This window comes from Crocodylus siamensis, chromosome 1 (assembly GCF_052110815.1).
Source record: "Crocodylus siamensis isolate JL-2025a chromosome 1, ASM5211081v1, whole genome shotgun sequence".
NCBI lineage: Eukaryota > Metazoa > Chordata > Crocodylia > Crocodylidae > Crocodylus > Crocodylus siamensis.
In genome coordinates, this window is record NC_143395.1 from 94,946,501 (window position 1) to 94,967,970 (window position 21,470).

Sequence of the window (21,470 nt, forward strand, 5' to 3'; positions counted from 1 at the left end):
AGGGCTACCAGATGAGATTTAATGGCCTTTGGTAGTCAGGTAGTCAGACTGGGTGATTTAATATCTCTAATGTCCCTTCAGGAGTGCAAATGCTATGAATCTATAAAACTGGCTTGTTCTGACCTCGATTAGAAAAAAAAAACTATCATGTGGGATAAAGCTATAGTTGACTGCAAATGGGTCTAGAATTGAATGAATGCCTAAACTGGATACCCATTAAATATTTAATAAAAACAAAGCATAATGCATAGTACAAAGTAGAACTGGCATTGTTTTTAATTTCTAGGAGACAAATTAACAAATCTCTGGATTCCCCATGTGAATCATTAAAACCTCTTATTTTAAAAATATTTAAATTAATATTTAATGGTGCTTATTTTAATTATAAAATATCTGAAAAATTAAATATTTTCATGCTTAAACGTTGGGATGCAGAGGTTCCAGAGTGCAAGCAGCACATTTTACCATAAAATATTACTTTTAAAAAAATCAAACTCTTATGAAAAGCACATTACAATCTTTGAATGCAGAAGTTGTTTACTACAGTGTATTCCTACATTAAATATCTTATAAGATATCAATACTAGAATTGTGCAATTGTGAAGTCAGTGGGAATCTTTCCATTGCCTTCAATACGATCATAGAAAATAAGAATGGAAGACAAATAGAACTGCTCAGTCCGTTTCCTTAGCAAAACAGGGCAACACCTACAGTACAGTAGATACAGCCATGCCATTTCCTCTGGCCCTGGAGGAAAAAGGAAACTCTGCCTTCTTCTACAATCCAGCCTTGGATTACGGTTCTAATCCATTACTTGCAATTGGCTCAATGGTGACTTCTTGCAGCCACTGCCTTGCAATGAGATGGAAAGGAGAAACTCCAGGGATATGCTGCAACAGTGGCAAGGTTCAACTGCCCCAAATGAATGATCCTCCTCAGCCCCTTCATACATTTTTGACAGGCAGCACTCCAGATGCACATCCAAAGCAACATTAGAAGCAACTTTAGATGCAACATTAGAAGATACAGCTCATGCTTCCAAATGACATCTTTTGGCACCACAAAAGACATCGGAGAATCTGGCTACATGCCCACATTTAAAGTGCAGGATTGGCAGACTAATGCCATTTCCAAATGAAGAGCCCAAATTCCTGCAGATCTACTTCACAGGTGACAATACAAAGCAGGCTGAATAGCATTGCAACAATGTCATTCAAACCAACCTGCAGGTGGTGTTGCAGTTGCAAGACATGCTTCACAAGGAGAACAATTGTATTCACAGTCTCAAGTGTGCCGTGGAGAAGTTAACTCCAGAGTGTAATGTTGTCATTCATGCAAACAAAACTCCATCTGGTGAGTATGAGTGGTGCTTCAGTGCACCCACAACATCAGAAGTGGCTGTCATTCTGGCTGGTGATCAACATGGGAATTGAGACATTGTGTTGCAACTTGAGGACAACTCCCTCCAGAGAATTGCTGAGACACACTGATCAGATGATGCACTTCAGTATCCACTAATTTTCTGGCAGGGTGATGATGGCTACCATTTTGAAGTGCAACAAACAAACCCAGCACTGGGGCTGCCAACTCAAAAGAAGATTTCTGCCATGGACTTTTATGCCTACAGGATGATGCTGTGAGCTAGAAGTTTCAATCACATCTTGCAATGCAAAGATCTCTTCCACCAATTTGCTGTGGATGAGTATGGCAAAATTGAAGCAGAAAGGTTGAGATTCATTCAAACGAACCAAAAGAAACTCAGAGTTGAAAACTGTGTTCACCTCAGGGATGCCATGAACAATGATGGAGATGCTGCCAATGTTGGTCATCTTGCTTTCCAGTTCCACAGGTGTGCCTTGCTACATGTATGAGCACACTCAGGATGCCATGACATATGTGCAAAACTATGACACTGTCCCAGATGCCAATGAGGCAGTCAACTACCCAACAGAATTTCTTAGTTCTCTCAAGCAGCCAGGTGTGCCTTCACACAATCTGGAGCTCAAGACTGGTACACCCACCATTCTTCTCAGGAATCTGGACCCACCAGCACTCTGCAATGGAACATGATTGATTGTCAAGAAGCTCATGCCAGATGTCATTGAAGCCACCATCATGACTGGCCATGCAGTGGGACAGGATGTCTTCATTCCACGCATTCCAATCATTCCTTCTGACCTGCCATTTCAATTTAAACAGCTCCAGTTCCTGATCTGCCTCAGTTTTGCCATGAGTATCAACAAGGCACAGGGACAATCACTCAAAGTTGTTGGCTTCAACCTGCGACGCCCATACTTTTCTCATGGCCAACTTTATGTTGGTTGTTCCAGAGTCTGGCAGTGGCAAAAACCTTTTAATCTTGACACCAGATGGCAAAACATGCAACACTGTCTACCCTGAAGCTCTACATGAATAAAAAAGCGTCAAACATTTTTCTATCCTGAGATAGAAAAATGTGATGTGAAATCCACAGTGCTATGCTAAAGTCCTACAAAGTAAATAAATAATTCTACCTCACAATTCAGTTGTTCAATACATGTAAATATTCAACTTTTATAGGTTTTTGGTATGACCAAAAGCTCACAGTGTCAAGCCGTATCACACAAGTAAAATAGGGTACAAAACTAAACACATACACACAGCTTATTAGTACAGGGAAATAAGATAGGATTCAAATTTGATTACTGCAACCCATGCGAAGCCAGGTACTTCGGCTAGTCAGAAATCCTTATGACATATCCTGTCCAATGAAGCTTGTGCCACAGAAACATTGTTGTTTGCCTGTCCCAGAATGCTGGCATTAGTTCCAAGTTATATGGAGGATTGGAGTTCTTCTGTACTTCCACTTGAATATGGAGGACATAACTGAAGGTTATGGTGTACAAAGTGTTCAGGTGTTTCCAATATGCAATCCAAGCTTCACATCCACACAATAGGTTAAAGATGACAACAGCTTGGTAGACACAACGTCTGATTTGGGTCTTAATATCATAATCTTTAGTTTGGCTTCTAGTCTATCCAGGAAAGTATACAGTTCTCCAGCAGACCCTCTATATGCTTAAAGAAGGGTGTTTGTACCCAAAAGCTTGAAGAGGACAATTTTTCCAACTATTTAGTTGGTCCAATAAAAGATATTGCATTTACCCAAATAACCTTGTCTGCCTATACCATCAGAGACATTATTTCATAGAGTTATCAACAGGAAGATCTCCAAACACTTTACAAGAGTTTGGAAAAATATTAGCCCCATTTTAGAAAGAATCAGAGAGAGATTAAGATCAAAATAATTAAAAAAAACAAAAAACAGGGGGCCTCAGGAAGACGTGGAGACACCACCCGAGCAAGACAGATGACAAATGCAAGGAGTGCCCAGGTAAAAAACGGGTCCAGACAGTCTCCCAAATTGTGGGGTGGCACACGCAGCTATGCAAGGCCTTAAATGCCTATATACCAATGCTCATAGTATGGGGAACAAACAGGAGGAATTCTCCCTCAGAATAGCCAGTTCAAACCCAGACATAACAGGGCTTACAGAAACGTGGTGGGATTCATCCCATGACTGGGCAGTTAACATTAGGGGCTGTGGGACTTGAACCTGTTCAGCCTTCACAAGAGAAGGCTGAGGGGGGACCTGGTGACTGTCTATAAACTCACCGGGGAGACCAGAAGGGTTTGGGAGAGATTTTGTTTCCCTTAGCACCCCCTGGCATAAAAAGGATTAATGGCCACAAGTTGTTGGAGAGTATGTTTAGATTAGACATCCATAAGAACTACTTCATAGTTAGGGCGGCTAGGACCTGGAACCAACTTTCAAGAGAAGTGGTGCTGGCTCCTACCCTGGGGGTCTTTAAGAAGAGGCTTGATGCCTACCTGGCTGGAGTCATTTGAGCTTAGTTTTTCTCCTGCCCAGGCAGGGGGTTGGACTTGAAGATTTACAAGGTCCCTTCCAACCCTACTTCTATGATTCTATGATATGATTCCATGATTCTCTGTTGGGAACCCAACACTGCCACTGATTTACACTGTTCAACCTAATACACCTCGACCCTGATGTTAAAGATGCTGAGCTCTGACATTTCAAAAGATGGACTGAGGGCTCTGATACCCTCTGAGAATCAGTACAACTATGCATCAAGCTGAGTACCCTAAAGATCAGGACATCCAAGATCATTAGTCTTTCTTTTAAACCTTAATATCTTTCTACCCAATGTTTCCTTTTGCAAGATCGAGGGATGCAGCAGGAATTTCTTGACTTACGGAAGTGATGAAAAATCAAAAGTGGAATCACACTTTTAAATGTAGAGTGCTGGGAGAAGTGAAATATCTGTTAAACTTGTCAAACATTTGTTAGAGAAAGGGGGAAAAAGGGGGGATAATCTGGCATTATCCTCCCTTCAGACTCCATGCTCTCACTCATTTAGGGAACTAAGCTTTCTCTGCTTTGTTTTATAAATTGTCTTCCAAAGATTCTGGAGTTCAGGAGAGAAGGCAAAAACATAATTAAACAAAATGGGATGAACTGAAGTTTTCATTAGGAAGATCCACATAATTAAACACTTTTGGTTCATTGGCCAATCCAAAAAAATCAAATAAAATCATTTTACAAGAACCTGAAACTTAAAAAAATAGCTTTTTCTAGTTAAGCAGAGTCAAAACAAGCTACATTGTAAACTGAATGAAACCACGTGCTTGACATCCAGCAAAAAGGTTTCCTTCATTTTCATGTTTGTTTCAAGGTGTTTCCTTAAACTGAAGCAAATTTATATATAAAACATGTTTCAAAAAGAAAATTGAAAGGAAATAAAGATAAAAAAAGAGCCTTCCACTTTGGGACACAACTCTGCTATATGCTCTGTGTGGTTGTCCACCCACAAAAAAAGTTTGACGTGCAATTGTTGTATTTCATCCAGAAATTGATAGGGCAAGGAAGGGGAAGAGGAAGAGAAGACAAGCTAATCCTTTTCCCAGGATCCTAATAATCAAAAGTTGTTTTAATAAAGATAGTAAAAAGCCAATAATTAATTTGAGGCTACCTATTTTATTTGCTTCCCTTCCTCACACCCTCTATTTAATGCTCTCTTATTTTATGCAGTTGTTTAAAAATTATGCTTCACTGTTCAGGGCATACTCTTCTTTCCCTCTCAATAATCTGTATAACTGCTGTGTCAGATGCTTAAGAGGATTTAGCTCAGGTGACCTAATTCTAGTAAATCATTAATGCCAGAAACAAACAGTATCTATGAAGTAAGTATGTCTCACATAGCCTCATATATGGGGCTTCCATGTTGTAAGAAGCCCCATATATGAGCTTTTCCTTCACTTAGAATCTAGTGGAAGAAGTCATCTTTTTTTGTTTGTTTCAGTTACTTTGTGCATATTGCAAATATTGTTTCAATATCAATAAACCATTTAAGCACATGGTTAAGTCTACCTCTATTCAGGAAAGCATTACAGGTTTTTTAAAATAAGAATTTTCCTGAATCCAATCTGTTACAACAAAAACATTTTGAATAATTTTAAATGAATCATATGATGGTGTTATCACTCGGGTGCCTATGGGATTTATGCTATCTGCTGGTACATGTTATTGCTTTATGAGGTAAAAGAAATTTAAAAATAATTAAATATGTAAAGAAAAAATCAAATAGAAGCTACATTATTCACAAAGGATGTACAAGGAACACACATCAGCAATTAGTAGAGTATGCCAGTACTTCTACTGTTATCGCATTTCCAATTATTATTTAGACTCAGGCATTTTATTTTATATAACTCTAAACAGCAACAGGAAGATTTATGTACTACAGATTCTATACCAATAAAATATTAAAGTAATATAGAGGACTAGCAGACAGAGTTTTACAGATTATAGATTAAAGCTAAACTGATTTCTTCAGCTACTGATAAAATATGATAAAACAGACCAGCTATTTGGTTTTCCATGTGGTGTGAGAAGACAAACAACAAAAAACCCAAAAGCATCAGTCATGGGGAGACAGCCTATCTAACTTCAGTGAAAAGTGCCATGGGATCATCAAAGGATCTCAAGATACAAGGGCCACATTTTACATACCTTTAAAAAGATGAGTTCCACAAGTCTTAAAGCATTAATGTTTTTCTCTAAGAGAGTACTTGCAAACTATAACAAGTGCTGTTGTCAGCAAATCTGAGTGATGCTTGACATACCTGGTTTCAATGTTTTGATAGCCACTGGGGTACTGTGATTCCATAGTCCTTCCCACACCTCACCAAACTGGCCAGAGCCTAATTTTTTCAATAGTTTCAGAGATTTTCGGTCAATCTCCCACTGATCCACCGTTTTGTATGACAAATCAAAAGGAGTAGGAATTTCTTTCTGGGGTAGGAAAAAAAGAAACAACACAAATACTAAATATTTTGTTTCAGGATTATGTGTCAATCTTTGTTATACACATTCCAAATGAAGTTTCAGTTATAAAGAGTGAATATTTACACGATGCATGCTTGATGAAGAATACGTATCAGAATGTATAGTTTTACTATAAAATTCAAATCTTATTACAAAAAAGGTTATTTTAGCTCCAAAAAAGATACCCCTACATAAAAAAGAAATAATCCCCCAGCAAGTTTTTTGAACAATGAAATATTGCCTGCTTGAACTTGATGATTTTGTCTCCATAATTACTTATAGATAGCAAAAGTCATGAACTTGATGATTTCATCTCAATATACGTTTACACACTGCTATTCATAAATCACAAGCTGGCACATTTTCTCCTCTAGCTACACAATTATTTGTCCAAAATGCAATACTCTTTTGTTATTAATGTGTCAGCTTCAAGAATGAAATAGTGCTGCTACCCACGACCTCCTAAAATAATCAGATCATCACCATTTTGCAACCTAATATCTTATGACTGATAACTAAAAGGTTAGTTCAAAAAATTTCTTTCACAATTCAGAACAAGCTTTACCTTTATACATGGGTTCCCAAGTGTTACACAGAGTCCATCACCATTCCTACGATAGTAATCAACAAAATCTTTCAAGTTTTTAAAAGTCTTCCTTCTGCTTAAAAAAAAGATCCCCTCATCCATCGTTCTGATCCTGTAGTGTTTCACAGTTGTTCCATCAAAAACTAAAAATAAAATAAATAAATAAAGATATATTAAGTTCCCAGGTGCTAAATATGTACAGTAGTACTGTATAGTAGTACTGCACAATAACACAGTCATGCGGTATAGATTTTAGCCATGTTTTCAAACCAAGAAATTATAGTTAAACTCTTATATGGATATTGAAGTACCTAAATAAAAATGCCCTCATTTTTTCAGATGCCAAGCACTCATACACCACCCTCCCAAAATCCGGCTCTTAGTATTTAGAAACCAAATATGAATTTAGAAACCAGTCAAATTTGAAAATTCGGGCCTACAGAATTTGGCCCAGAGATACAGAAAGGGGTTCTCTGTGGGCAATTCCTACTTCTTGGGCATGTCCACACATGGACTTTAATGCAAAGTAGCCTAATTTACTGTGAATTACTGTGTCATGTCCAAAATTGTGCTAATACGTTAATGCACACTAAAAATAGGCTACTGCACACTGTCACTAAAATAGCATGCACTTTTGCTACTGCGCATTAGGGCAGCTTAATGTGCATTTATTTAGTACCTCACATTAGAGGTACTAAATTTAATATGCAGCAGCAAAAGTGCATTAATGAGTGTGTAGATGTGCCCCTTGTGTCACAAAAGACAATAAAGATTATCTCATTCAACAGCACAATATCTTACTAACATTCCATACATTGGTACTGACATTCCAAATAGCAAGTTCTGGGCTGGCAGAGATTTAAAAGAGAACTAAAACATACCAGATGTACTTATTCTGTGAGGTTCTGAGCACCTGCAACTCCCACAGATATCATCAAGACCTGCAAGTGCTGAATATGTGTGAAAAATCCTGCTGATAATAGCATAGTATTTTCCTTTTGAAAGATAAATGTTTACAATTCTATCTGTAAACACATTATCGGTTATACTCTGTATGCAGAGAAGCACACATTTTCAGTCTTGGAGGCCATCATTAACAGACTAGATGATGGCAATATCCTGAGGGATACACATCATGGGTTTGCTGCAGGTAAGTCTTACTTGAGCAATCTCATTTCCTTTTATGACCAGGTGACCTATCACCTAGACAAGGGGGAAGAGATCGATGTCGTATATCTTGACTTTTAAAAAGCCTTCGAACTGATATCCCATGTTCACCTCTTGGCAAAACTGGCTAACTGCAACCTCAACCTCACCACGATCCACTGTCTGGGGAATTGGCTCCATGGTAGGACCCAGAGAGTGGTGGTTGATGGAAGCCAATCGTCTTGGTGCGCTGTGACCAGTGGGGTCCCTCAAGGCTCTGTTCTAGGGCCTATACTGTTTAACATCTTCATCAATGTTGTGGGCATTGGTGTCAGAAGCGGACTGGCCAAGTTTGCCAACAACACCAAACTCTGGGGTAAAGCATCCACACCTAAGGACAGGAGAGTGATCACAGGCTCAGGAAATGGGCGGATGAGAACCTGATGGTGTCTAACACCAAAAAATGCAAGGTACTCCACCTTGGGAGGAAAAACCTGCAGCATCCTTATAGGCTCGGCAGTGCTACGCTGGCTAGCACTACAGATGAAAGGGACTTGGGGGTCATGACTGACCACAAGATGAACATGATCCTTCAATGTGATGCTGTGGCTAGTAAAGTGAGCAAAATGCTGGCTTGCATCCATAGATGCTTCTCAAGCAAATCCTGGGACGTCATTGTCCCATTTTATGTGGCCTTGGTGAGGCCACAGCTGGAGTACTGCATCCAGTTTTGGCCTCCACAATTCAAAAAGGATGTGGAGAAGCTTAAGAGAGTCCAGAAGAGAACTACATCCATGATCCAAGCTCAGGAAAATAGACCTTATGATGAGACGCTGAGAACCATGGGACTCTTCAGCCTAGAAAACTGCAGGCTCAGGAGTGATCTGGTAGCCACCTCTAAGTTTATCAGGGGTGCTCATCAGGATCTGGGGGAATGCCTGTTCACCAGAGCACCCCAAGGGATGACAAGATCAAACAGTCACAAACTCAGCTGCGACTGATTCAGGATGGACATAAGAAAGAACTTCTTTACTGTCCGAGCCCCCAAGGTCTGGAATAGACTCCCACCAGAGGCAGTTCAAACACCCACTTTGAACGCCTTCAAGGCACATTTTGATGCTTATCTTGCTGGGATCCTATGAACCCTGCTGACTTCCTGCCCCTGGGGCAGGGGGCTGGACTCAATGATCCTCCAGGGTCCCTTCCAGCCCAAATATCTATGAAAATCTATGAAATTTATTAAATAATTTGCCTTGCAAAAATCCTTTGCATGGGAGCTTCACACATTCCACTCTATTTCAGTAAATTTCTCAGGGTCAGGTTATGATCATGAGGTCCAAGGATGGAAGATAATTATGGAGGTGGTAATATCAATTACCTCTTGAACCATGGCTGCATTTCTACAACCATGCAAAGAATCCTCTCAAGGTAATGGCTCAAGGAGCAGATGAGACAAAATGCGGCACATATGTAGTCTTATACTTGTAGGAACAAGGTCGGGGGAAAGGAACATACACTGTCCCCCCAGTCTCCAGTTCAGGGAAAGTTACAGCTATGTTGCTACTTGTTTCCCCTGTTGCACAGGTTAGGCACTCTCTTTATACACAGACCTGGGGGAGCTGCAAGGATTCAGAATTGGTATGGATAGGTTAACAATATTGATCTGCACATTTAATGGGACTTACAATGAGTGAGACAAAACATAATTTTTCAAAGGCTAAATCAAAGAATAACTCCTCAGAGAGCATGAGGGGAATGTCCCATTATACATTAGAGTATTTTTACATGTGCACTTTAATTAGTGAGCTGTGCTAATTAAAAGCGCCTGTGCATCACTGTATCAGCATCACGGCACGTCTCCAGGCTACCAAATGGTGGTGGTGTACTTTGAGCTAAAGCTCATTGGACATGTTTTATTTCAAAGTGCACCATCACCATTTTGTCAGCACAAAGACGCACAGTGATGCTGATACACGTAACAGGTGAGGCTGCCAAAACGCATCAATTTCCATGCTCCAGCAGATTTGATTAATCGCATCTACTCCAATGCACTGGATTTCCAACTTATTGGAGCAGGATCCCTGCATGTGTGTAGGAGCTAATGGACTTCCACAAGTTAGTTATACCATAGACAGGGTTCTGTAGATAATGTGGCTGCCACTGAGGTATCCTGGTCCTACAACAGATAGGTTTTAGGTGTCAGAGGGAGGACACATCTAGCAAGGAAAACAAGATTCTTTCGAGTATTCACAAAGACCTACAACTTTTAACACATTTGTTGTGAGCTAGAAGGAAGAGTTACAGATCAAGAGACAAAGGCCTGTGGGACTAAATCAGAGTGTAGAGATATGTAAGAAGGTGCTCCTGTGCCCTCTATTTTTATTTGCTGTCTAGACTTTACAATTACAGCAACAAGTATGAGGTTCAGACAGAGAGAATTTTTAGATCAGGAGAAACATGGAGTTCTCCTATGAGAAGGAAGAGTCTGAGCCTAAGGATAGTTTTTCTGAGCCTGGAGAGCTTGGGACTGAAGTTTTCAGCAGGAACAGTCTTCAGACCTGATAGAGTGGTCCCACATAGTGGAGCTATAAAGTAAAAAGAAGGGAAATTTAAAAGTAGTTGCATGTGTCAGTATTCCTGAGATGCTAGGGGATGGATCAGAGGGAGATGAAGCAGTCTGTGCAGGTTGTCAGGGTAGGTTGAGTGCAAGGGAAGAACTAGAGAGCCAACTGTGAAAGGGGAGTATGGATCAACCACTGCTGGGCATCCAGGAAGACCATAATGGGAAAGGGGACTAGAACCAGATTTGAAAAGGAAAGGGTAGGATTAGGACAGACGTAACAATCACGAGGTGATGGACAAAAAAAATAATGGATTTCTTGAAAATGTCTCCTATTTTTTCCATTCCTAAAGGGGGAGGGAACAGGAAAGAAAAGAAAATGTTCCTTTTGTCTTCTCACTTCCTGGTCACCTTCTGTTATCCCTTACCAAAATCTCCCTCTACTGCCTGTCTCCTGAGATGAGTAGTGTCCCCACTTTTCATTCTGAGAATGTAATAAGGATTGGTAGAGCAGAAATGGGGGGGAGGGATATATATATAGGCACACATGAGATAGATATAGCTATAGATATAGATATATCTTTAGATATATACATTCTTGAAGTATTAGAACAATTAAAAACATTGTCAGTTGACATTGTTCATTAACTTAATGTGCCAAAATAATAATCTTTGCATTTATAGTACTATCAATTGCAGGAATTCTTCAGCTGCATATGGCATGTAACTTAATTTATAGAAAATATTGGTTACATATAATTACCAAGGATATCATGTAATATAGTTTTCTTCATCATTCATTCAGTTTTAATTGAAATAAAATATCTCCCATGCACTTCCTTAAGCAGTGTCACATTCTATTAAATAGATTTTTTCTTTCTACTGTAGCATGTGTTTTCCACTGAATACCATCAGAGGGCGTATAGATGCTATTGAAAACATAAGGGTTTTTTGTATCTGCCCTGGAATATATATTTTTTAAAGAGCTCTGTTACCTATGTTATCTATATCTGTCTATGTCATTGTGAATAAAGATAAAAACATAAGGGTCAAAAAGTAAATATACTTTCAGTGTGTGTGTGTGTGTCCCAAAATGTCCACAAGTTAGTTATACCATAGACATAGAGTTCTATAGATAATGTATAATCTAAGGATACCACTGAGGTATCCTGCTCCTACAGCACATAGATTTCAGGTGTAGTTTATGTAGTCAGACGGAAACTGCAGATAATGGTGGGGAACTTCAATCACATAATAGAAGCGGGTGTCAGAACAGGAGAAGGAAGAGGTAGAACTTTAGAGAGTTCATCCAAACAGTAAGAGTCACTAAGAGATGTGTGGGCAGGGAAGAAAGTTTTCACTAGAACTGACAACAGTAGGAGGAAACAATCAAAAATTGATTTTGTGTTTGTATCAAAAGAAATAGAGATAAGGAAGAAAGGAAATATAATTGTGGCATTTAGTGATCAGCGGATACTGAAGGCAGAACTGAGTCTTGGTAAGAGCCCCATAAGATGAATGGAAGTGTGGGCATTTAATGTATGATTGCTGCAAGATGAAGAGATATGTCAAGCATACACAAGATAGTATGAGGGGTGGAGAACACTGAAGAAATATATTAAGAGTACCAGAGGATGCCGGATGATGGTGAAAAAGAGGACAGGAGAATTCTTCAGGAAGGAAGATCGAAGAACTGTGGGGAAAAGAACAAAAGAGCTGAAAGAGCTACAAATAAAGATGCAGGAGCTTCTAAAGGAAGCTACAGAAGGAAGACAGGTATGACAAGAACTAGAAAAAACCAGACAAGAGATAAAAAATGAAAAGAAAGATGAGGCATAAAATGTTCTTTGCACAAGCACCCGGGGGGAGAAAACAGAGTGGTCCTGATATTTTTTGACTAGAGTGAAGACAGTGAAAGGAGAGCTAAAATCAGTGCAGGAAGAAGGTGGTACCCTGGTGGAAAAGTAGGAGGTATTGGAGGCAAAGAGAAGATCTTATGAAGTTATATCAGAAGAAGAAAATAAACAGAAAGAAGATGAATGTTTTGCTGAAAAGACTGAAGAGAAAGTAGAAGAGGAAGCAAAGAAGATGGAAGAAAAGATAAGCTTAAAGGAAGTGGAGGAATGCTTAAAAACCTATGGCTGCCTGGTGGTGGTGGTGATGTCCTAAGGGTCCTAGCACCTACCAATTTCAGTTTAGTTTCTCTGCCACAGCACAGAAGGCACCCCTATGGTCCTAGCACCTGCCTTTTTCTATCTATTCCTCTTGCAGTAGCACTGCCCCTCATAATCATATAACCCTCCACCCCCTCCACACACACACACACGTGTGACTGGCATCCTCTTTTTTGGAACTGGAAATATGGTGACCCTAGATAGTGAAAGTTTTTAAAGAAATAGCAGAAACAGGAGGGGAGGGGAAATATGTTACAAGAGGCATTGTGATCTTACCTTTTACAAAAGAGGAGAAAAAAACCCTGAAAAACTAGAAACCAATTATATCCCATTTAATATAACTTAAAAGCCTAGACAATGGCTTTGAAAATGAGGAAAAACCTCCAGAAGATAATACATGAAGATCAAGCGTGCACAGTACGAGGTAGAAGGATCTTTGAAGTTATGAGAGTGATCCGAGATGTACTTTCCCATATCTAAAAGAGGAAACAATGGATGTTGTCTACACTTACATTCGATTTGGGATCAGTTGACCTGTGAGTAAAGTACTTACAAGTAAACACTGCCAGGCATGCGTCTACATGTGCAGGGATGTGGGAGTAGATATGCTGCTCCTCGCAGCAAACTGCTTCCACTTTGTGTGGTCCTGCAATGGGCCCCTATCACCACCAAGGAGAGGTCTAGGCTCCCCCTAAGTGCTAGCCCAAGGGCTGGCAGGCAGCACTGGGCCAAGAGGCAACTATCTCCAAGGGCTGTGTGAAGCTTTGGTCTCTATTCAATTCGGAGGAGATTCGGCCCTGTTCAGCGACCAGATCTCCAAAACCAAATCAAATCAGGAGACCCATTAATCTCTCCAAATCAAACCAGAAGCCTCTGATTCAATTTGGAAAGATTCAATGATTCAGCAATAGACACAGCTTTATATGTTTTTTCTACATACCTCAAGGTACCAGGCACAGCTCATAACTGCTGAGATGGTGGGGCAGATGGAGCGTACTTCCAATCCACTTCCAGGTCCACCGTGGAGGGCCCAGGGGACTCCCCCTCACCCTGCCTTCCCCCCCTGGCTCAGAAACTGCTGCCTCTTGGGTCTGGGGGTGGTACTCAGGGCCCTCACGTGGCTGATTGCTGAGCTGGAGAGATGTGTGGGGGGGGTCCATCGCTGAGCATGCAGGGGGGGCCCCACACTCCTGTGGAATGCTCTATCTGCCCCATCATCTCAGTGTTCATGAGCTGCACCTGGTACCTCAAGGTATGTTAAAAAATATATATAAAGCTGTGTCTATGGCTGAATCGCTGATTCTCCAAATCAGAATTGAATCTTCTGATTCAGATTCAGCTGAATTGTATCAGGACAGTGATCCAAATCAGCAAATTGAACCACTGTTCCCTGAATCGGGATGAATCTGAATTGAATATTGTCCACATCAAACACCCCTTACCATCTTCTGGCCAGGGCTGGGACATTGCTCCCTGCCCCAAGGGGATGCCTCCTGCTGGGGCAAAGACAATGTCCCCCTGCCCCAGAAGCAGGTAGCTCCTAGTCCCAGCTCCCTGATCTGGGCAGGAGACTTGGAAAGAGCTACAGAGGGGCAGGTCCCAGCCCCTGTCCCAATCCACTGGTGGGGCAGCTAGCAGTGAGCCCCCAGCTGGGCAGGGATTGCCCACCCAGCCGGAGGCTTGCTACTAGCTGCTCCACCAGAGGATGGGGCAATGGGCTCAGACATTCCCCACCCCTGCAGCTCTTCCCAAACCCCGTGCCTTAATCACCTGATTGAGGCACAGGGCTGGGGCATTCCCCTAACTGGGACAGTTTCCAGCCCCTGCTCCATGATCTCAGGGCAAGGGCTAGAGAGCCTGTTCCCTGCTCAGCTCCATAAGTGCAGAGCTGGGTGGGGAACAGGCTGGGGAGCTTGTTACGGATCTCTTAGTGCTGGCCCCACTGTCATGAAGATGGCACTGGGATATAAGAATCTCCCAGCCCCTGCTCCCTGATCACAATGTTGGAGTGGGGGGCTTGGAGCTCCCTGCTGCTAGAAAAAGGGACATAGTCCCCACCCAGGCTCCAGTGGTGGAGCCCACCTCAGCAGCAGGCAGCTCCTGGAGTCAGGGAGCAATCTCCTGCCCTCTGGTTGTTGGCTGACTGGGAGCAGATTTGCTCCTGGTCAGGTATCTACACATGCATTACTGCACAGTAACTACTCATGAGTAAATTTGCTACTTACATTTGCAGGTAGAAAATTTACTCATAATTAGCAATGTTTACTGCACAGTAAGCATGTACCTGTGTAGATGAACATACTTATAGCAGAGTAAACTATGCTACTTCACAGCAAAGTGTCTCATGTAGACGCACCAAGTAGACGCATCTACATGCAATCTTAATCCGTGAGCAGTTTACTCTCAAGTAAACTCTCCTGTGTACAAGTCTACATATGCAGGGACCTGGGAGCAGATTTGCTGGCCCTAGCTACAGACTACTCCCACTCCTGCAGCTCTGCAACAGGCCCCTGCAGCAACCAGAAGGAGCTCCAGGCTCCCCCTGGGTGCTAGCTCAGGGGCCAGGAGAAAGATATCTTCAGGTACATTGTTCCCTACCCTTAGGAGCTGCCTGCTGCCATGGCAGGCTCCACCACTGGAGCCCAGATGAGGACAATGTCCCACTGGCCTGGCAGCAGGGAGCTCCCATCCTCCACACCATGATTTCAGGGCCTGGGCTGGGAATTCTTTATCTCGCAGCCCAAGTCCCCATGGTTGTGGAACCCAGCCTGAGAGATTCTTCTCTCCCAGTGCCAGCTCCACTGGGAGAGAAAAATCTCCCAGCCCCGGTCCTGTGACTGCAGATCTGTTGAAGGATCTCCCAGCCCTGATCACCCAACCATGGGACTTGGGCTGGGAGATCCTTATCTCCCAGCCCAGGGCCCTGCAATTTCTCAGCAGGGGCTGGGAGCGGTGGTGATGTGTAGGAGATGCACAGGGGTGTACATGCACCCCCTGAGAGCACTGGTGCACCCCCTGACAGCAGCATTCCCTGCTTAGGCGATGGGCAGGGGGGTGGGCAAGAGTGCTGGTGCTCCCCCTGAGAGTGCTGGCCAGGGAGAAAGGGTGCCAGGAGAAGTGATCTTCATAGTTCCCTCATGGCCAATCATGCTGACTAGGAAGAGATGAGTTCCCCCACAGCCGATTGCATGAGCCCAGAAGTGCCAGCGGCACACCGCTGGCACTTCCTCATCAGCATGATTGGCTGCAGGTGACCCCTCCCCACCCCAGTCAGTGCGATCGGCAGTGGAGGGGCACCCCCCAGTTGCTGACTGGCCACTGGGGGGGTAAGTGCCTTCCCAATTCAGGAGGCACCAGTCACTGATGGCTGGGAGTTCCCTGCTGCTGGCACATTGTTCCTGCCCAGGGTGCAGTGGTAGAGCCTGCCCTGGCATCAGACAGCTCCCAGGGGCAGAGAGCAATCTCCCGCTCTATGGTGGCCGGCTGACTGGGAGCAGATTTGCCTCCAGTCAGCTGTCTACATGTGCATTACTGCATGGATGCTCTGTGTCTACAAAATCTGCAAACAGCTGTTCTATGCATTACTTAAGTTTCACTGGGTCCAGAGGCAATCAACAGTGTGGGGGAGATTAGCCTGATGTATGACAAGCAGTTGTTATTTTAAAGCCCCCAAATAGGTTGGAGGTATTGTGCTAAGAACTGGGCATACACAGAACACAAGACCGCCTTTGAACCAAAGGTGCAATCCTTAAGCCCTTGCCATGAAAGTCCTTAAGCCTGTCAGATAGATGTACAGCTTGACAAGGGGACAGATTTGAAAATTGTTGGGCAATTTTTTCCTAGCTTCCCTTTCATATAACTCCCTCCCCATTAGTGTCCACTGTCTGCAGCTATCTTTTACATTTCTTTGCAAACCTTCCTAAACAGAAGAGTGGGGCTTACGCGGTGGGGTGCGGGGAGAGTACATGTGTGTGGTGGGGTGTGTGCACATAGCAGTGAGCAGGACTTCCCTCAGAGGTGTGTGGGTGTGGGTGGGTGTGTGGGTGTGGGGGGTGCATGTAGGGAAGGGGGTGGAGTTTGGGGGGGAGGAGGGTGTGGTTGAGTGCAGTGTTTGTGGGGTGTGTGATTGTGTGTGGGGAAGGACGTGGTTGTGGGGTTTTCAGGGGAGGGTTTATGGGTTTGGTGGGGTATGCATGGGAGCCCTCTGCATATGCCCCCCTGAGCTAGTCAGCACCCATCCAGTAAAAGCCTGGAGCCTACATGCCCTGCGGCACCCCCCCACCACCACCATGAGCACGCAGCCCCAGCCCCACCCCACATCCACTCTGGACTCACCCCAATTGGAGACCAGCCAGAATCCATGCACACAGCCCGCCCCACACTTGTACTGCATCACCTGCCTATGGCACTTCCTGCCACCTGTGGGCACACAGAGGGGCTGGGGTGTCTACCTTTCTAAGTAGCCCAGGCAGTGGTGGCTCCTTTCAGATGCTGCTGCTACTGGCCCCAACTCCACGGTACCAGTGGGGACCTGCGCACATAGCCCTAACCCAGCCCACCCTACAACTACTCCAGACCCACCTGCACTAGACAATGGCAGTGGCAGTGGCAGTGGCAGTGGCAGGGGCAGGGAAGAAACGGTTGCTCAGCATGGAGGAAAAGAATCCCCTCCCCCACAATGCTGCCAGGCTCTTCCTAACGCAGCCACCAAGAACCTGCACCCAGGCTGCCCTGTGTCTGGCTCTGCGCTCTCACCACTGCCCCACTGGGCAGCCTGGAGCGGGTAGTGACAGTGGCAGAGATACAGGACAGCCCGGTGCAGGCTCTGGGTGGCTGCAGCTGGAAGGGTCCAGCATTGGCGAGGGGGAGGGACCACTTTTCCCCGGTGCTGAGCATCAGTTTCTGCCTGGCCACCACTGCTGCCCAGCACAGGTGAGTCTGGAGTAGGCACGAGGCGGGCCAGGTCAGGACTGTGCACACGGGTTACCACCAGTACCGTGGGACCTGGGCCAGTGGCAGTAGCATCTGGAAGGAGCCACTGCTGCCTGGGCTGCCTAGAAAGGCAGTTCAGCTGCGGAGCTGCCCCAGCCCTGCTGCGTGCCAGAGTGTGGCAGAACATGCCACAGCCAAACACTACCTAGGCCAGGTGAGACTGAGGGACCCTCCACAGGCCAGATAAAGAGCTTCCATGAGCCATATCATCCCACAGGCCATATTTTGCCTACCCCTTCACTAGCACATGCTTATCCCTATGGAAAGGGACAGGGTGATCTTTACACAGAAACCTGAAGGCAGATAAGCATTAAGCATCCTGAATACCCTATATCCATGCAATTTACTGAAGAAAGGTAGGGCTTCTTTCATTGAAGGTTTGATAACAAATAAATCTGTGTTTTAATTTTATGTATAAAATAATACACGGTAATAATATATCTGGTTGGTTTCTTTTTTTTTCAAAGAACAAGATTACATTGCCATTAAATACAATCTATCTTTTAGATGCCATTATCCCAGGGAAGAAAAAAAAGGAAGAGAATCCTGCTATTATTGGCAATGACATTCAATTAAATTGAACACATCTAAATTATAGCTTTTAATTAAAAAGAGACGATGCCTAAAATGGCACCAACATGTTTAAAATTTAATACGTTTTACACCAGATGATGGAGATATCAACATAAAAGTTTCTCCTACAATATGTACATTTTTTTAATGGAAATATATGTTTTAAAAATGTCAACCAGTTTAATTGATAACAATGCAGCCCACTGGCCTATCTACAGTTTGATGTGTTCCTAGTTTAACTGCTTTTAATTCTAATTCTTATTTGCCATTTATGAAATATGATTTCTTTCCACAGTGACATCTTTAAAAACGCTCATCTTTTAAAATGAACCTTTCATTTCCATTTCCAATAAAGACCATTAGAATATTCATCTATTTTTGAGTCCCTTATATTTTACATGCATTGGTGAGGAATTAGCAGGGAACTCTTATTTTTTTAATCGTGGGGGCTTGGAAAGAAACCTTTTTCACAGGTTTTTGATTATTAGTTACTTCATATGCAATGCTTGGGCCAGGGAGCTAAAGAGATTAACATAACCCTGTCATTATACAACTTTATACAATTAAACACAATTTTAAGTGTCACACACACAGATACCACAACCTGCTTGCTCTCATGGCAAACAGCCACCATTACATTTTTTAATGCTTTTATAAAGATACAGAGGAAGACAAAAACCTGATAATAGTTTAGATACAAAGCATTAAATAAGGCCCCTGTTTAACTATATTCCTTATTCCTTTTTTCATTCAGCTAGAGAGTTTTTTTATAGAGGATAAAAACACTTTTTGACAGTCTCTTAGATCATATTAATAATAAAAGTATTTTTTATTGGGGGAAAGGAAGAAAAGTTAACTGAACTGGATGGACTACATCTGAGAGTGCTGAGGGAATTGAATAGAGTCATTGCAGGACCATTGGCAAAGGTATTTGAAGGCTCATGGTGCTTAGGAGAGGTCCCAGAAAACTGGAAAAGAGTCAACACGGTGCCAATTTTTAAGAAGGGAAAGAAGGAGGATTGGGAAACTATAGGCCTATCCGTTTGACCTCCATGCTGGGTAAAATTTTTGAAAAATTATCAAGAAGTCCATTTATGAGAAACTAGCAGAAGGCAGGATGCTGAAGGATAGCAAATGTGGTTTTGTTGTGGGCAGGTCATGTCTGACCAATCTTGTCTTCTTCTATGATCAAATAATGAACCACTTAGATGTGGGAGATGCAGTTGATGTCATATACTTGGATTTTAAAAAGACCTTTTATATGGTCCCCAATGTTGCTGTTATAAAATAAAAGGTGGGGGGTGGGGATTGTTGGCTGGCAGAGTGCATGGTCAGGTGGATTGGGAAATGGCTAAGGGATCGAACCCAAAGCATGTTATTGGATGGGTCTGTATCGTCTTGGCAGGAGGTAGCCAGTGGTGTCCCACAGGATTCAGTTCTTGACCCCATGCTGTTCAACATCTTTATCTATGATTTAGATGAGGATGTGGAAAGCGTGCTGGCCAAGCTTGCAGAAGATATTATGTTATGGGGAAAAGTGGTCACTAGGGGTGCACCTATAGAGATTTTTGAGGCTGATATCGATGGCCAATTTTAGCAGTCTCTGGTGTAGTTCATCCAGTCCTGCTGACTTGTAGATATTCAGCCTCTCTAGGTTTTCCCCCCACAAGATCTTCTCCAACTATGGGAAGGTGATCACCCCCACCTTGATCATCGTGTATCCTGTCAGCAGGCTAACACTCGTGGATGAAGTTTCCATGGTGTCACAGTGAAATTAGCCTACCGTCTTGTTCCTCAACTTATGCTGTAATCCACTCCAGTAACAACAAAATGCTTTACTGAAGTAATGAAGTATTGGCAACAATCCCAAAGCAAAAAAACCCCCAAAGAATCACTAGACTGTTTGTGAGCAATGTCTGACTTGTGGCAGGCAAAATCCATCATGGAATAATGATACCCATTAGGACTAGTATCTTTCAGAACAAAATGTGTGTGCACATGTGTGTGCCTGTGTGCATGTAAAACTACCTTTCTGGTAGTCCAGTCTTTTATGTAAGAGTTTTATCATGAAGCCAGTTCTATGTTTTGAAGCCAGAATAATGGACTTTGAGTGAACAAAGAAACAAACCCACTAACAGAGATTAAACTAACTTTTTTGCTGAAATCTGATCACATGTTTCTAATTGTAGCTATGCAATCCTCTGTCATAAAAGATCAATATAAATTCCAAGGACATATTGTAACAGAAGTTCTTCTGTTTTCATAACCCACTTAGATCTGCCAACATGTGTTTAATTTTCACTGTGTGTACCCATCAGTGATTAGTCTACAAATGTAATATACTTGTGGTTTTTAATTATGAAAACAGTTCAATTTCAAGGCAGCTGGAAAAAATGAAAAACAATAAGTACAAAAAAGTTAATTTCTATTTTGTGCATATTAATAAATAAAGAGTTATAAAATAAAAAAGTTAGTAGAGCCTACTGGTTCTTGCCAACTTTTCTTTTATATATCTCCTGGGAAGAAGAGATTATTACAGATTTTAATTCCACTCTCACTCACACAGTTTATCACTTGAGAAGACAGGGAAAAAATAGGCTAAATGAGGAGCTCTTAAGACATTTCTTCAGATGAAAACTAATACCTGAAAGTGAGAATTCTCCTTTTAAACTTTCACTTTCTCGAATTAGGAAGGCTCCTTTCTGGTTTCCAGGGTAAAGCAGTTGTTTCTCTGCATCTGCTCGTTTGATCGAGCCAAAAAACCATCTAAACAAGGGAAGAAAAATAATAAAATTAATTTACCAGTCAGTAATAATTACCTTAAGAGACAGTTACACTCTACTAAGCATACAACCTGGCATATGTTATTTTTTTCCAAACAAATGAAGTGGTATTTTGATAGCATTTTTATTTGGTCACTGAAAAGAAAACACCCTCATGTTCTTAGGAACTATGACCTGCAACTCTGGAGAATAAAAACAACTCAACCCTAATGTAGGTCGATGTCAAAAGTCCTATTAATTTCCATGGGCCCTAATTTCCACCTGTGAG

General features: G+C 42.5%; 1 protein-coding gene across 1 annotated transcript in view; it reads right to left on the reverse strand.

The window, feature by feature from the left end:
• The window catches only part of FRK (fyn related Src family tyrosine kinase), a 90,381-nt gene that overhangs the window by 26,445 nt on the left and 42,466 nt on the right, over positions 1–21,470 (reverse strand). The window contains exons 2-4 of the mRNA XM_090038305.1: positions 21,064–21,185; positions 6,954–7,117; positions 6,187–6,355 (exon numbers count right to left, since the gene is read on the reverse strand). Coding sequence (XP_089894431.1) covers positions 6,187–6,355; positions 6,954–7,117; positions 21,064–21,185 — 455 coding nt within the window. The remainder of the gene's footprint in view (positions 1–6,186; positions 6,356–6,953; positions 7,118–21,063; positions 21,186–21,470) is intronic.